This window comes from Protomyctophum bolini (genome assembly GCF_963924005.1).
Source record: "Protomyctophum bolini genome assembly, chromosome: 14".
Taxonomy (NCBI): Eukaryota; Metazoa; Chordata; class Actinopteri; order Myctophiformes; family Myctophidae; genus Protomyctophum; species Protomyctophum bolini.
This window is the reverse complement of record NC_137875.1, coordinates 34,724,150-34,741,459: the sequence shown is the minus strand read 5'-3', so window position 1 is coordinate 34,741,459 and position 17,310 is coordinate 34,724,150. Positions and strand designations below refer to the sequence as shown.

Below are 17,310 nucleotides of genomic sequence, written 5' to 3'. Positions count from 1 at the left end.
AGTTATGCAGGAACACCTACTGAGTGGCAAAAAACTACTTTCTGGCCTTGACAGACCATACATCCAAACAGAAAAGTCCTATCTGATTGCATTAAACAACGTTAAACTCACTTTGCCAAGTCACTTTGCCACTCGATTTCCCATTCACTTTATGCATGCGCATACCCTCTATTGACTTTGTTTAGTTTGAAATGTACCCATTGTACTTTTTCCAAACAATGAATTCAAACATGGAAGTTATGGATTGCAGCTGTGCAGGGAGGCAATCTTGGTACAGTAGGTGTTTTGTTCCCTCGTTTTACCGTTCAAATGGGTAGGGCGGGATGAGTTATAGGATATATTAACCCGAGGCCCATTCTACAAAGGCCTTCTAAATAAGTAGTTACCGGTATCACACTTTCAAGATTTCTCTACAATGTTTACAAAATAGCAGATGCAAGCTCACAGCACTGCACGACATAACGCACTGCCTGTGATCTACTTTTTTTAATAGCCAATGCCAACATAAAAAATTACACCGATGCTTTTCCGGTTTTAATGGATAGTTTTGTTTTCCGTTTGGTTAATGTATTTAGACCTCGTTTCCACACTGTGTGTTCTGTCCATTTATACTATTTATTTCTATGGAAACCCTATGTGACCTACGACGTGTGTAAAACTCCTCCTTCCCTGGAACTCCCTGCCCTTGGCTCTTAGATTAGCAGAATCAGTGTATTTTAAAAACACATCTGTATGTGTAATTGTTTTATTGACCTGTTATTTTCTTCATGTTTATTGTCTCTGATGTTTTGATGCTTTGTTGTTTTAATGTTTTTATGATTACTGTTTTATAACCCGTCTGTAAAGCACTTTGTAACTATATGTTTGGAAAGGTGCTATACAAATAAAATCCATTCATTCATTCATTCATTGACATACGTAGGAAGGTATATTTAAAAGATTTACGTTTTTGTAGGATTTAGACCACACCAGGGGACACGTGGACAGCAACTTAAAGTACAAACCTGAGCGTACGGAGGTCCCAAAGTTTGACACCATCGGTGACTGCACTGGTGAGGAAGAGGTTGTAGGAATCTGGAGCCTGCGTGCTGAACATGGAACCCTGTGGATGCAGCAATCACACACACAAAAAGGCCTCCACTACATCAGCACATAGTTTGTAAATGATCTGTTTAACTCTGAACGTGTACACAATATGTAACCAAATGCACCCATAGGGAAATAGGTTAAGATGAGCCTTACATTTTTGGAAGAACAACACAACGTTTAATACAATCATGATGGAGCAATGCACACATCACGTTCTCATACACCCCTGGAAACAAAACACTTTTTGCCTAGAAAATGTAGTTGAAAGTGCCTTCCTTAGCTCCACTCATGAGGGTGGGGTAAGTTGATCTAGCAAAAAAAAAATGATATTTCTCTATTTTCCAAAGCTATAACCTTCATAGAATGTATTCTATGAAGGTTATATAGCTTTGGAATGAATGAAATGAATGGGGCTTTTCTCTCTTCATAAACTACATGTTTTTAATAAGCCATGTACTGGCAATGCAATGTACAGTAAACTACCTTGTTTTTAGATGACATATTTTTACCCAGTGGCTTGACTTACCCCGTTCTCCCAAAGTGTCCATTTAGTTACATTTGTACGCTCTGTATTACAAATGGCTAAATGAACACTGAGGATTTGGCTGTGTAGCTTTCATTTGCCAACAGCCAACATATCATTGCTTCAGGACAGGTACAACTAGAAAATTCGCAATTAAAAAAGATTGCAGAGTGTGGTTGCCGCAGTGGCTTACATATGCCCCTCCCACTAATATTGCCAGCCAATTACAATTTCAAGTCACACCTTAGATCATGTGTAAGTAATTCAGAGGGGATTTAACCCCCAAAATTCATGTTTTTGCGACAAACGGTTTCATTTCTTGCATTTGCGGCCGACCGATAAAATTATAGGTTACATAATTTTTGTGATAATTATGAATTTATCCTCCAAGTTTTGTAACTATAGTGCTTACAGTCTTCGAGGAAAAAATACTTTTCCCATTCATGTCAATGGGGAAATTTAATTCACTAATAAATCAATCAAACTATACAACATTTCTCTTAACAAAATACAAGCACACGATTCCCGATTTTTTCGGTCAATTTGACATATGGCTTAAGTGCGTACAGTCAAAACTGTGGGAGGTATAATGCGACAAACAAAAGACTACTCCAGTGAAATAATAAAGTGTTACAGTTACTAGAGTCTGGGGCAACCACACTAATAATAGGCGAGAGCCACAGAGAAAGTCAACAGAGTAGGCTTCAGTGCATCTAGAAGTAAAACCTGCTCCATTTCCCTGCTGGAATGGAAACTCATCTGTCACTACATTTGTCATTCTTTTCCATCTCCTGTCCAGCATTCTGGGATTCAGACTATAATTAGACTGAATTAAAAAATGACTCAATAAAACAAACCAACATACTGTAGCTCACTGTGACTATAACAGCATGCGCCATCCCTTGACATTCACACGAAATTATTAGATTGCATGATGTCGGAGTATGCGCGCGTGCATATGCATATGTGTGTGTGTGTGTGTGTGTGTGTGTGTGTGTGTGTGTGTGTGTGTGTGTGTGTGTGTGTGTGTGTGTGTGTGTGTGTGTGCGTGCGTGCGCGCGTGTTTGCATGCGCACATGCCTGCGCATTGTTTGGATTTCCAGTCGGAGAGTGTGGGAAAGTGAAGTCTGAGAGAGCATTTCCAGTTCCATTTTCCGAGAAGTGCTCCACTCTGACAATTTCCAGGTGATCTCTAGGCAGCACCGAGACGACGGAAAGTTGAAGTGGGAAAAGCTACTTCACACACACTGTAGCTCCTGCTGATGTTTGGTGAGCATGGGGACAGGGATGGGAGGAGGGGGGTGATGTTATGTGTGCCGTCTCCAGGCAGGGGCAATCCCTTATGATCCTCAGGCATTAAACCCCCCCCCCCCGAGGCGTCCAGGCGAAGGGCCACACGTTGACGCAACGGTCAAGCTGAGTCAACACACCGCAGGCAGTCGGCGGTGCAGTGCACACACAATAGCTGGCGTGACAGGGAGCGAGCAGGCAACCTTGGGAGCGAGGAGGGGGGTGGGGGCGTAGTCGGGTTGCACGGGAGAGACGGCCGTCCCAGCTGAGCGCACAGTGGCGGCGGGCCAGCTGAACGCACAACGGCCGACCAGCTGAACGCACACAACGGCAGGTTAAGGCATTTAATCCATGCCAGTGGTTGTAGTGTGTCTAGTTAATCCAGGCTGCCCCCTGGGTGACGTACCGACGGACCCCTCTGTGCACGTCAACACGTGAGCACTCTACCCAGCACTGTGAAAACGCAGAGTGTTCATTTAACTCCAACGGGGGGAAAAGGCACTCCTGGGGCTTCTTAGGGTCAGTGGGATTGAACTTCACTCTAGTTCTGGTCTGTCTCCCTGTCCTCCAAACGGGAATTAGAGAAGCATTTGTGCGATATATAGAGAATAAACAAGGGCTGGAAATGTGTGGAAAATATAATCCTCCTTATTGTTAGCAATGCAAAACTGGCGTGAATTCCTATGACATGGGAAGAAGTCAGAAATTGCTTTTCGCCGAATAAAACGCAACATGCTGAATTAATTTGACAGCTATAAAGGAAAATTGGAATAATATGCATAAGTCTTGTATAATTTATTGGACAAGTATGTGTTTACGGCACACATACAGTATTTCCATATGGTGCGACGTAGAAACCATCCTTAATGTTTAACATCGCTCATTATGTCAGCTTGTGAATTCACTGCACTCCCTAGTTGTTAAGACACCAACGATCCGTGTCCACATTAGTCCAACGGTACATACAGTGGGAGTAGATCCACAGAAACCCAAAGCACATCATGGAATGCAATTACGCAAAATGGCCATCATCCAATCTGGAATCTCCTCCTGCCATCTCCCTTGTCAGTCTTAATCCTGCAGCACCAGGGATTTATATCCATACACTCAGCATGATGAATAACACTCAGGATGGCTCGACCCGTCCGTCTCTCATGGAAAAAACTTCACATAAAGGATTTTTTTCCCCTTTTCGCCGAACGTCTCCTTGTTCGTTCACGGCACGCCACAACCGGACACTTTTATCCCCCCATTATAAGAGATATGCTTCTTATGTAACAGCCTTATGTAACGCAACGCCTGGCATCTGCCAAAATAAATCAGACACTCCAAAAGGAAGCTGGATATACAGTATGGGTGTCACAGAGAAGAATGCGATGCCAACCCCAAGCTTATCCTTCATGTTATGAAGGGCAACCTTTTTATTTGAACCACGCCAAAGCTATAGCGTCCCCATTCTCCTGCAAAATGTTGGCGAAAAGAGCTGATCGACGAGCTCACAGCATGTCACAATTTGTGATCTGCAATTTTGTCAAAGATACTGTAAAATTGAGGGAAAAAGGAGGGCCCATTCACTGGGGAACTCTGTTCAACTACTGTAAGTAGCCTATAGGGTATACGTGGTTAATATCTCCAAGAGGCGTACGCGCAAATAGGATTACATCACAAATAATATTGGTCCTCCCCACTGCCCCACTCCTTGGGGTGTTTTTTTTGTCACTGTATATTTGCACACGCGTGACGTTTTTTCCTCTGCATTTACCCTTCCTATAATCAGTGAGCAGCCAGGTCTTGCTCAGGGACACACATCAACACATTGCTGGCCTGGCCTGGAGAAGAAAAAAACTATTGGCATGAATATGACCCCATACTGGAATCTTACCTGGAACAACCAGGGGCTCTGGCTGGCTCCCCATGCAGCCTCACTAACCACTCACACAGTGTGGGTGGGCGCCCCCCATTGCTGCTGTCCAAAAATAATTACATTTTAATTCATATCAACTACTATAATTTACTGCTTGGGCAAGAGATTCTTGCTTCCAATAAAGTGGAATGATACCGAAAAAGGTTTAATCACTGGAAACTATAGCTACTAGCCATACGGAATTCAAACCTTCATTCCGATGCCGCCGCCATAATGCATACTCTGTCGTACATACTGTAGCGTTGCCTGCTGTGAAAATAGGCCGTCTACAAGCTCATAACGCGCTGCAGTGCAATGCATTTGAGCTTGTAACGGTTTTTTTTTGGTTGGGAAAAGCGACGTCATTATTCTGCAACTTTTCAATCCATCTGTGGGTGTATTATTTTCTTTTTATTATTAACTTACATAAACATCTAATCTGCATACCCTTTAATATCCATATTATGGTTCACATTGGCTTACCTTGTTTTGTGTAATGCAGTGGATGGCTCTGCTGTGGGCATCAGACACTTCTGATGCAACAGCGCCCTTGTTCATGTCAAACACCTGGATGGAGCGATCAGAACCGCAAGCCAGTACAATGTCTTAGGAGGTGCTAAGGACGATGATGGTCAATCCAATACAGGCCTACTGTACCTAAAAATAGTACAAATGTATAGCAATTATATTGACTAGAGTGGTGCTCGTTGGGCACTGCAGGCCTACTTGGAACGATGCAAGTTGGAAATGAATGCCCCACCCAGTTATTATGTCTGTGTCCCTTTTATGCCCATATATGGAGTTCTTTGTCAGGCATACAATATGCCTGACAAATGCAGATGTCAGAACACATTGTGATGTCAGAACAGGCCAGCTCCATATATGGAGATCTAGGGGTGATCAGGTGTGATCAATTGGCTAATTAGGGCCCTGTCCAGAGCCTGGGCAGAGGCGACTCAAGGCCGGGCACTGCACTCCCTGTGGTGGTGCTGAACGCGTGTCACATTTTACATTATAGACGTATGTACATACACACGTCACACGCACAGAGACTTGATGCATTTATAGATAGATAAATCTCCACACTATTGCAACTCCATTCCTAGGTAGTAAAAAGATCCATATTTTATTTCTGTAGTGATAATTTAACTCTCCTCATTGGTTAATTTTGTACAGTTAAATGAACACTGAGGATTTTACTGTATAGATGATACCAGCCAATAAGAATATATTACGTTTTACATATCCATTTTGTAAATTGTGTCTATGGATGTTCCACTATTTTGTTCCTACCTGAAAATGTCTTACAATACAGAGGAGACAAATCTACTCCACTGCCAAGCAGCACACCGGTAAATAGCTATTCGTCCAAACATACAGTACAGTATACGGTAGCTCTAAACGGGCTCCACGGTTCAGTGGATTTATTAGAAAGCAAATGTATTGTAAACCTTTAACAAGGAGTTGCACTGGAGACATTCCTGAAAAATTAAAGAGAGTTGGATCATTTAGCGGTAAAGTCAGCTGTGGCGGCTGGGCTGGGGTGGGGGTCTTATTATGCAGAGGTCTGTGATTGATGAGCCCTCCAGTGCATGAATGAATAGGACTACTTAAACTAAAGCCACAGATTTAACGAATAAACACGTTGCCGTCAGTGTTTTAAAGATGCAAACCTTTTAAACGTATTAAAAGGAATACAAAGTTGAACTATTCCGTATGATAGAGTATGTCAATACAATAGAACTAGTACATCTGCAGCGGTTGGAGGTGGTCTCCCTACTCTTCCAGTAAGAGATTTAGAACCTGGACTCAAGTTATACTGCCTGAAGCTCATAAACACAATGCCAATCAGAAGCTACTAGAGGTCTCAATGGGCCTAAAAAAACATAATGGAATATATCATGGATCCCGAGGCTCGCCCGACCTGACTAATTAGCATAGTTTTTCGTCCCAGCACTAAAGTTCACATCCCCAGTAAGACATAAAGGTTAATTCCTGGTGTTAATTATTAACACATTTATTACAGCAACACATATATTACAGCAACAGTAAGTATAAAAAGGATACAGGAGAAGAAATCGTTGATTGCAGACATGGCAGTGATTTCTGTTGCTGGCGTCTCAAGGCATTTTACCAGCTTGAGGACACTCCTTTGCTGATATCTGGGGGAGAGAATTATCATCATTTTCTCTATTAAGCATCCGAGGTTACAAAGTCACGATGGTTACACAATGTCAGCTGTGCAATGTCTTTTGATGTGTACAGTATGTTTTAATCATCTATTAAAAAGACTGGAGCAGTGGTTCCCAAAGTAGGGTCCGGGGACCCCCAGGGGTCCTTGAGGGAGTTCCTGGGGGTCCCCAGCTAAATGATAGTTTGGAACCAAATGGACCCTTATGGGTCGGTAACTCTGAGAGTGGACAAATGGAACCAAATTGAGCCGTTATCATAGTTAAATTTACAAAATAAATTGGGGGTCCCAGAGATATAAATACCATTAGATGGGGGTCCGTAGACTAATGGATGTGAAACTGGGGGGGGTCCTTGAAATTAAACGGGTTGAGAATCACTGCTAGAGGCGTAAAAACCTTGTCTTATGGGGGTCCCTGGCATATATTTTTAAATGGGGGCCTGATTAGTGCCAATTTGGGGGTGCTTGACATGAAAAAGTTTGGGAACCACTGGGCTAGCTAGAGAGAGGGCACAGTGGCACAGGCAGTATCGCTGTCGCCTCACAGCTAGAAGGTCCTGGGTTTGAATCCTGCTGGAAAAAAGCAACAACAAAAAAAAAGCTAGAGAGAGTGCAAAGCATGAACAGAGAGGAGCACATGACATGCAACACAGGTCCTTGACTAGGAATTGAGCCAGACACATTGTGGTTATGTGGTCAGCATTCTTACTGGCCGAGCCAACAAGGCACTCCAACACTGGCTTAACTATTCTACCACCTGAGAAGGCATCAAATACTCGTGATCCTGACGTGCGCGAGGCGTTGCTCACACTGTAAGCAAATCCGACTAGTTTCTCAAATCTGATCTTTAGGACTGACTGTCCACACTGGCACTGCTATTTGCAAATTGCAAGTGATGAAATCAGATTTGGGTCTTACTTACCTACACTGTTGCTTTCTGAAAATAGTCTATTTTTGGAAAGCGAACGTGTCATAGTCTACTGGAAGCTCCCATAAGTCCCATGTTAGACCCAGAAATGTTGGTTAGTATAAACTTTTGATTCAAATGTCATCTAGGCTTAGAAGATGATATTAAACTTGGTTGCTAAAAGTTGCACACTGAGCAATTTGAGTAATTAGCATAATGTGACCATACCATTAACAACCACATTTATAAGGAAAAAAACATCAACATTTCATTATGCTTTAAGTAGCATGACATGTCAAACTAGTTTATCATTCTAAATCCATTCCAAGCATTAGTTTTGCACAAAAAACACTCCTTGGGCTAAAAACAGCCATAGCCGTCATCACAAATGTGATGAGGTCAGCATATTTGGGTGGCTATAGCTGAATTTCATCCATAGATAATATTTCTATCATAAACGTTTATACTAATCACCATTTCTGGGTTCATGAAAATTCCAGTAGACATGAGAAACAATATTAGAAATCTTTAAATCGTAGCTCAGACCACCTAGAAAAGTGGTTCAAATGTTCAGAAATAATTTTACATGTGGTTTTATGCATGCTGTTCAGACTCCGATTCCAATCTGAAAGCAATCTGATTACGATCTCTCATCCCTCCAGCAAACTGAAACCTGGATAAGCCCAGGTCTGTCCTCCTGTCACACAGACGGCTTGGTGACAGTTCTGTAAGTGTTCACACAAGTCGCGTGATAACAATGCTGTTCCACTGATTGGGACAGGAAGAAGCAACATGCTCTTGCTGAAAGAGTATCTGGCCCTTTGCTTTCATTTCCCTGGCCTGCAGTGAAGCCCTGACAGCTTACAGTACACAGCCGGGCAGCCTGGGTGGTGTTGAGTGTCGGCGCTGTGCTTTGTGGTGGGGGAGAGAGACACTGTGATTGTGGTGGGGGAGAGAGAGAGAGAACAAAAACAGCTCTCCAGAGTCCCTACCAAATCAGCCTGATTCTTCGAATCGAAGTCTGATTCTTGAAACAAAGTCTCACAACAAATCAATTCCTTTGATCTGTATATGCTCCCAATGAGCAGTCTTAATTTCATGGACTAAAACCATGACAAAAACAAAAATTAAGCTATGATGACTAACACCGAGACTAAATATATCAATACCTTGATGTGAAGAAATGTGGAACCACTGGTTTAAACAACATTAGGAAACAAGCCTAAATAAGCAACTACTGTACACTTTAGAAACAAGCCCCCCCAAAAACAACAACCAGCTACTTTATAGAAAAACAAGCAAAAGGTTGCTTATAATAGCAGACATGGCAACACTGGCTGAAGGAAATTAAGCAAACACAAGCCCCAGTGCCTTTCTGCCGAAACAGGTGAATATGCGTAGTAATAGTATGCCGTGGCAATATTTGTGGAAACAAAGCGTATACCGTCTGCTAACCATTCCATCCATTATCTCGGCATGGCACCCCAGTCTATCCTTAGACCATGTTCACACGGGGAACAATTAAGGTAGACTGTATTTATAGTTTAGCTAGCCATGTATGTGACGTGTAGGCAAGTGAATCTGTGCTGCTGTGTGTGTGTGTGTGTGTGTGTGTGTGGGTGTGTGTGTGTGTGTGTGTGAGTATATATATATATATTTCTTATTACAATACACACCCCTTCTGGAAAACAACAGCAATTACAGAGTTTATACGCAAAAACTAATTTCACACACTTCTTTAGGCTACATCTATAAACCAGAAATGTAACAACAATACGGTAGAAGATTCACAAGTGCAAATACTGAATGTGTCATGTGACTATTACTAACTCTACTTACCTTTTGATGTCATCTCGCGTCCGGTCAAGGTGGCACAGGTAAAGGTACAGAGAAGGCCCCGACGCCATTAACAGGAACTTGTCCAAGTAATACAACTGAGCAGCCTTGATGGGTTTGGAGAACTTGTCCGCACTCTAAATACGAAAATAAAGGACATATAAATGTACTAATTATCCACTACAAGCCATTCAAATGTCTCCTGGTAAAAGGTTCTGTACTAAGATATTGTAGTTTGTGAGCTTGTAGATTGCCAATTTTCACCCCAGAATAAGAATCCCAGTGTTCATGTGGTTAATATAAATAACTTGTATTAATGATTTTTTTATTAAACTCTAAGGGAGCAACTATAAAATGTATGTATGCTACCGTAGTCTTTACACTCTGTCCCATGAAAATGATTTGAGGCTGAGAACCTTGCTTGCTAACCACAGTCTCAAGTGTGTTAGTGCCCAGTGAAATCAGAGCTGAATTCTATGTATTGTAGAATAAAAAGCTGAAGTTGAACCCGAAATAAAGATACTAACATTTAGGTCATGTTCATGAGTTACAGTATGGGGGCATGACCACAAAATGCTGTGATTTCTTATTGTTAATCCTGCCTGAAAATAGACCCCAACGCTGAACATGAACCACTTAAGCCCATTTACTAAATAGCCGATCTACAAATGCACGTTGATGATTGGTTACGTTGGCTTTTTTGTTATTGGTAGGACATGCCCAAAATAGGCATGCCATATATTTTCAGTGACTCATACCATTTAAAAAAAGCAGAGGTTTTACACCATTTCTGACACACATCGTCTCCACACTACACACTGACTTTTACTTTTGGTGTGAAACTAAGTTCAATGGTCATTTTAGGGTAAAAAAAAAAGATATGCCTGATTTATACATTAGTTGTAATGCACTGAAAATATCAGCCTCTGCGAGCTCACAGCGTTGGTCGGCTATTTTTGGCTGTAGGGTTTGGGTTTAAAATGACAAAAATAATTCATAAAATGTTGATGTCCTCACAAGTACAGTAACACTTATGTGCGTGCGTGCGGAGTGGTAATATGGTACTCTTCAACTCCCATGGGACATGGCGAGGGCCTCTCTCAGGGCCAAAACACAAACCACCTGAGGGGCCATTAGTGTATGATTCATCAGGCACTTACCCAATCCAGATTTATGGCAGGACGACGCTTCAACTACCGTGATACTTTTTAGCTGACAAAAAGGAAATGAAATGAAGTATCCTACTGTGTATTCAACCAAACGCTTTCCTTCTAGAGACTGTCTTCATCTTACGAATGAGAAAAGCCATGTGTACGTTTGGCTTCGCCCTGACAGAGCTGCTCTCCTCCCTAAAATGACTTCTGTTTGTTTGCCAAAGGTGTTTCATAAGATGAAAATCACCCCCCAAAAAGCTGCAACTTGAGCCAAGCTTCTAACAGCCTGGGCGGCTGCAGGGCCCCGTCTGAAGTGAGAGGAGAGGAGCACCAAAGTTCAGCGTCGTCAGCTAGGTGGCAGTGACCATTTTCTATGGGGCGGCCATGCAAGTAAATGCCCTGTTTTTTTGTTTACCTTTCCTACAATTTATTTATTTCTTAATTTTTCCAGATATTTTCAGAAACATTCACCTAAAATCTAAAACGAACAGCAATTTTGGCTATCTTACAAAAATAAAGGGCTTTAGTGGATAATTCATAATGTATTCTTTTGTAAGTTTGTACCGGGGAAAACACCAAATTTCTCGACAGGGTCTCGAGACGAAAACGCTGAGCTAGGGGGAGAACCCGGCTTTGAGGACAGACCTATGCTTTGACTTGGCCATACATCCAACTGTCCCGCTAATGCTTTCTGGGGAAAGTGTGAGGTCCACCGAGGAAGTGAGTACATGCTCAGTGATCTGGACACGTGGAGGTCACAGAGAGCCTCGCACATGAACTTTGTGAAAACACTTATTTTGCTGTGTCAACATCATAGACAGTACCTCTGTCATTATTCACACGAGTTCACTTGCATGAGCCCCATACTATTTTATTTTCACAACACATAAGCCCTTTAGCAAACAGAAAATACATGTTTAGGTTGGTACAGTATACACATCAGGAGAGAGAACCCTCTCAGTGTTTCCCAAACTTTTTTGTCCCAGGGCACACTTTTCATAGCCTAAAAATCGGGGGGAGGGTTAGTGTTACTTCCTGTCAAATCAGACGGCACACCTGGACATATCAAATGGCACACTAAAGTGCCGCAGAACACAGGTTGGGAATCCTAGGCGTAGAGCTGTGTTTCCCAAACTTTTTTGTCCCAGGACACACCTTTCATAGCCTAAAAATCGGGGGGAGGGTTAGTGTTACTTCCTGTCAAATCAGACGGCACACCTGGACATATCAAACGGCACACTGGTGTAGAGAACCCCCCCCCCCCCCACCCCCCCGCGAGGTCGTGGTTCAATCGCTGGCCGTGAAGGCACCTAGGACTATAAAAATGGAACCCAATGCATCCCAGCTGCATGGCAGTTGGCACTCATGCACCAAGCATCATGGCCAGGGGGTGTATTTGTACATGTGACATACTTGCCAACCCCCCCACCCCCCAACATTGAACACTGAACAGGACATTTACCATAGAAATGACGGGTTCTGCATTGTCACAGGGCCAGATTTGTAGTGGTTGGTCCTCTGATGCACTGAGCCACCACTTTCTGCTGTGGCTCCAGCCCACACTGCTCACTGCCTTGCCATGGCCTGCAAACACACACACACACGCACAAACGGTTGACGATTACCCTGCTGGAACTACAGTACAGTGGGTGTGTGACCGCAGTATTCAATCATGGTATTGTTCATACAGCCAAGCAGACTGAGGAGCAGAGAGAGGTTCATTGTGACCTCCTGGTCACCTTCCACTGCTGTCCCATTATATCTGCTGCCCTCTTGTGGAGGTGCACACAGACACGTGTATGTCTTGTGAGTTGTGACATACACTGGTGTGCACCAACACCTGTCACAGTAAGGCTGGATGAAAATCAACAAAGATTTTCTCCATGCCTTGGTGTAGCTCAGGGGTTCACAAACGTTTCCATACCAAGGACCCCCACATAGCCATATAGCTTATGGCTGCAGCCCCCTATTATGCAATGTCTTGCACAAATAGGTTGTGTACAAGCACACATGTTTAAAAATTGGGATCATTATCATTATTTCGAAATTCTTAACAAGCCCAAAATAGGGATGCCAAGTGGAAACCACTTGAACCCTACAGTCCCCGATTAGAACATTAGGCAGAAATAGTCGATCTACAAGCTCACGTTGCGACCTACAATAGCTTGTAGGTCGGCTATTTCTGGCAAAGAGCTTTACTGTAGAAGGAAGTACAGAGCCAACTCAGGTCAGTTTCACTAAAGAATAAGTGGTTAAAACTGCCACAATAATTGTATGAATTGAAATCCAATCCAACATTATTTATAGAGCACATTTAAAACAACAAAGTTGACCAAAGTGCTGTACAATTAGGCAAAGCAGTAATAAAAACATAATACAATACAATCAGATAGTCAGGAATACAACATTAATCACGGTTTAAAAGCCAAGGAATAAAAAAGAGTTTTAAGATGCGTTTTAAAAACAACAGGTAGTGTTGGAGCCAGCCTGACACGGCTAGGTATAGCTGTTCCACAGTTTAGGAGCAATGACTGAAAAGGCTCGGTGGCCTCTTCTCTCACACCTTGCCTTGGGGATGACAAGGAGCATTTGATTAGCTGACCTCAGTGATCTAGATGGAACATATGGTTTTAGGAGATCGGAAACATAAACTGACGCTGATCCATTTAAAGATTGAAATGGATTCTGAAACGTACTGGGAACCAGTGGAGTGCAGCTAAAATGGGAGCAAGTGTTCATATTTCCGGGTTCCTGTTAAAAGTCGTGTGGCAGAATTCTGAACAAGTTGAAGGCGGGAGAGGGAGGCTTGGCTGACGCCGGCGTAGAGGGCATTACAATAATCGAGGAGAGTTGTAATAAAAGCGTGTATCACTCGCTCTTGGTCAAGATAAAACTGATTTAATCTGTGATAAAAACCTCAAATGATTAAAACTAGATCTAACCACTATTTCTGTATCAAGTTTAAAAGCATTATCCATTTTAACTAAATTGGAGACCATGGCCCAGGTCTAAGAGGTGAGCATTAGGGGTGAGCATTACTAATGGCACTTCTGTTTTACTTGCATTAATATTGAAAAAAGTTTAGGGCCATCCAGGGTTTAATATCATTTAAACAATCAAAGAGAGGGGACTAGGGGCTGTTGCTGTTTCTATTTAGGGGCATGTATATTTGCAGAGTCATCTGCGTATAGATGGTACTGCAGGAGATGTCAGGTTTTTTTTTAAATGAGTCCTAGGGGGAGAAGTGAAAACAGGATGGGACCAATCATTTTACCTTGGGGGACTCCAGAAGACAGGGGGGGGGGGGCGGAAGAAGATGTATGATGACCAAGTTTGACTGAGAATGATCTATTTGATAGGTATGATTTGAACCAGTCTAGGGCAGTATCCCTGATACCTACACTGTGCTCCAGGCGTGATATTTGTAGTCTATCATGTCAAAAGCAGCAGTTAAATCTAAGAGTAAAAGGATTACAGTGTCACCATTATCTGTGGAAATTAAAAGATCATAAAAAGTCATACTGGTGCTCATTAACGTCACATAGGCGGACCAACACATAGGCGGACACATAGGTGAACACGGACATTGCTGTTCCTTGGAGTGGTTGCACCACTCAAAAAGACTAATTGTAAAAGTGCAGTTTTTTCAGAAGCTTGGAAATTGGTCGATAGTTGGATAATACAGAGGTGTCCAGGTTGGCTTTTTTGATTAGGGGTTCCACAACTGCTACTTTAAAATGTGCTGGTACATCGCCTGTCGCAAGACGGGTGGGGATGGCATCTAACGGGTAGGATGAGGGTTACATTTTTGCAACAATGTCACAAAGGTACATGAGTAACAGACGTCGGGGGGTCAAGAACAGGGGGTGGAAAGAGGACTCTAATACTAATAGTGGCTATTTTATCTATACAAAAGCAGAGGAAACTTTTGCATACCTCCGGGGAGGCTTCCAGACATGTGGATAGGGGAGGATTTAACAATACTTCAATAGTTTTAAATAATACTTTGTTGAAATAATAGAGAAATATTTGTTTTTTTTCAGCCTTGACAGTAATTTGATATATTTTTTATCAAACAGATTTTGAGGATGACATATGACATGCAAAGCTTGTCACTTTTCCAAGGAATGTTTTTAAAAAAAGTTAAAAATAAATGTGTGTGTCTCTTTTCAGTTACCTCTATTTTCCAATTGTCCCCCTGGGCCCCAGATTGAAAACCAACTGGCTTAAGTCTGGCTTTTCCGACGCTGCTGTGCGTGCGTGCGTCTGTGCCCTTTCATTTCATCTCTCATTTTCCCCGCCGCCAGTCTCTGACTTTCTGAGAAGACGGCATGTACCGAGCACCTCCTCGAATTCATGCTTGCTTTGGTATGTAACCAAAGAATGCATTTCTGGTCAAAAAGGGAAAGCTCTTTATCTATGGGGTCTGACAGTGATGGCCCACTCAACGAATATTTGGACTGGTCCGTCCTGAAGTCTTTCATCTCAGTTCAAGGATCTGTTATATAATGTTACACAACCCAAGCAAAAATAAAGATAGGCCTAAATCAGTGGTTCTCAACCTTTTTCTGGATCCTGTACTCGAAAATCTTGAAAGCATTCGGCAAACCGGATGGCTGCCGTGTTGGGTGGTGGGTGGGCCACGTGCATTTTCAGAGCATGTTTATTTTAATGATCAATCAATCGACTGTGTACCAAATTGGATCAATGGAGCTACAGTAATGTAGTACTCTTTAAGTTCACTTTTAGTTCGCGTTTAGTTTACTATGAAAACCTGCATTTCATGTCAGTCACACTTCATGTCAGTCAGTCACTCATGACACGCTCCATATATGGACGTCTCCATATATGAATTTCACAACACTGACCTCATCAAACCCTGTATAGCCATTCATGGAGAAGAATGGATCATCACCTACTGTAGATCTGCGTATATGGAGCATCTGACCTCACGGACACATGTTGATGTGATCTCAACAAACCCTTAAATCTCTATGGAGCTGACCTGTGCTGACATTCCATATGTTGATCCTTCCCCACCCGTCCTTCCTCTTCAATGTCTCACTTTTGACTCTAGACGGGCCCACCCCAAAGTCATTAGCGCAGCCGGCGAAAACTAGAGTTCTCAACAGGCCTGAAAATTAAGGCCCGGCCCGGCCCTAAATGGTCTGGCTCGAGGCCCTGCCTGGCCTTACTAACACACACACACACACACACACACACACACACACACACACACACACACACACACACACACACACACACACACACACACACACACACACACACACACACACACACACACACACACACACACACACACACACACACACACACACACACACACACACACACACACACACACACACACACACACACACACACACACACACACACACACACATAAACTACAGTACACTAGGGCTGGGTACAATAACTGCAATATCGCGGTTATGTAACGCACAGTAAGACTACATACAGTAACAGCACAGTAACAGTACAGTAACAGCACAGCCGACCCATAAGCCTACAAAGCACCGCAGGCTTGTAGAATGTAGATCTGCGTGTTTCCACTTGTGTGCTCCATTGTCCTACAACGATAGTATAAAATAGGATTCATTTACAGAAAAGTATAAACCGATGAAATATGATAGATACAAGGTTTCTGCCCGACAGTGAAATTACTCTCCTATTTTAAAGTGGACGGCATTTATAACAAGATGGGGCAGCATATAACGGTGCGATATCCACATGGATCCTGCGCGTCATGTGGCCAGTCTATGACATCAGTACTAGCCTAGTCATCTATGACATCAGGGAGATCACTCCCAGTTTAAATAACAACATGACGGGCTAGTGAAACAAATTCTCCATCTACTTAAGAAGTTATGTCATCAGTCAAATAATAATACCTAAAAGCAACTATGCCGCTTATCGTGATGTGCGGTTATCGCTGTAGTGGTAAAACACGAAGGGCAGAAGAATTAAAAAAGTACTTTGAACAGAATACAGACAAGAAGGTTTGCGTAGTAGGCGACAGGACGGCGGGCGCCGAGAAGAACACCGTTTACGCAGATTCACAAAAGGAAAAGAATGTCAGAGCGTTTTTAAGAGCTGAAGCGGAGAGGAGGCTCAACAAGGATGACGTTGTAATATTGGACTCGTTAAATTACATCAAATTGTACGTGCAAACATGTTCGTGCAATATTTAAACAAGAGTTCTTAAAGCAATTGTTTCATTGTTTTATATTTTTTGTCTTAAAGTTAAATCTTAAAAAAAAAAAAAAAAGATGTATGATATGTAAGTCCAATGACGTACTATGATATCTTATCATCTTGATAATATTTGATTAAAGTTTCAGTTCAACATCCATTGATTTCCAGTATAAGATTTCCAGTAAATATTTTACTTCCTTG

At 42.5% G+C, this 17,310-nt stretch overlaps 1 protein-coding gene across 1 annotated transcript in view; it reads right to left on the bottom strand.

Annotated features, from left to right (window-relative positions):
* The window catches only part of wdr27 (WD repeat domain 27), a gene marked incomplete at its 3' end in the record, with an annotated part of 79,279 nt that overhangs the window by 41,134 nt on the left and 20,835 nt on the right, over window positions 1–17,310 (bottom strand). The window contains exons 18-22 of the mRNA XM_080782977.1: window positions 12,356–12,477; window positions 9,743–9,876; window positions 6,873–6,967; window positions 5,289–5,410; window positions 1,005–1,102 (exon numbers count right to left, since the gene is read on the bottom strand). Coding sequence (XP_080639103.1) covers window positions 1,005–1,102; window positions 5,289–5,410; window positions 6,873–6,967; window positions 9,743–9,876; window positions 12,356–12,477 — 571 coding nt within the window. The remainder of the gene's footprint in view (window positions 1–1,004; window positions 1,103–5,288; window positions 5,411–6,872; window positions 6,968–9,742; window positions 9,877–12,355; window positions 12,478–17,310) is intronic.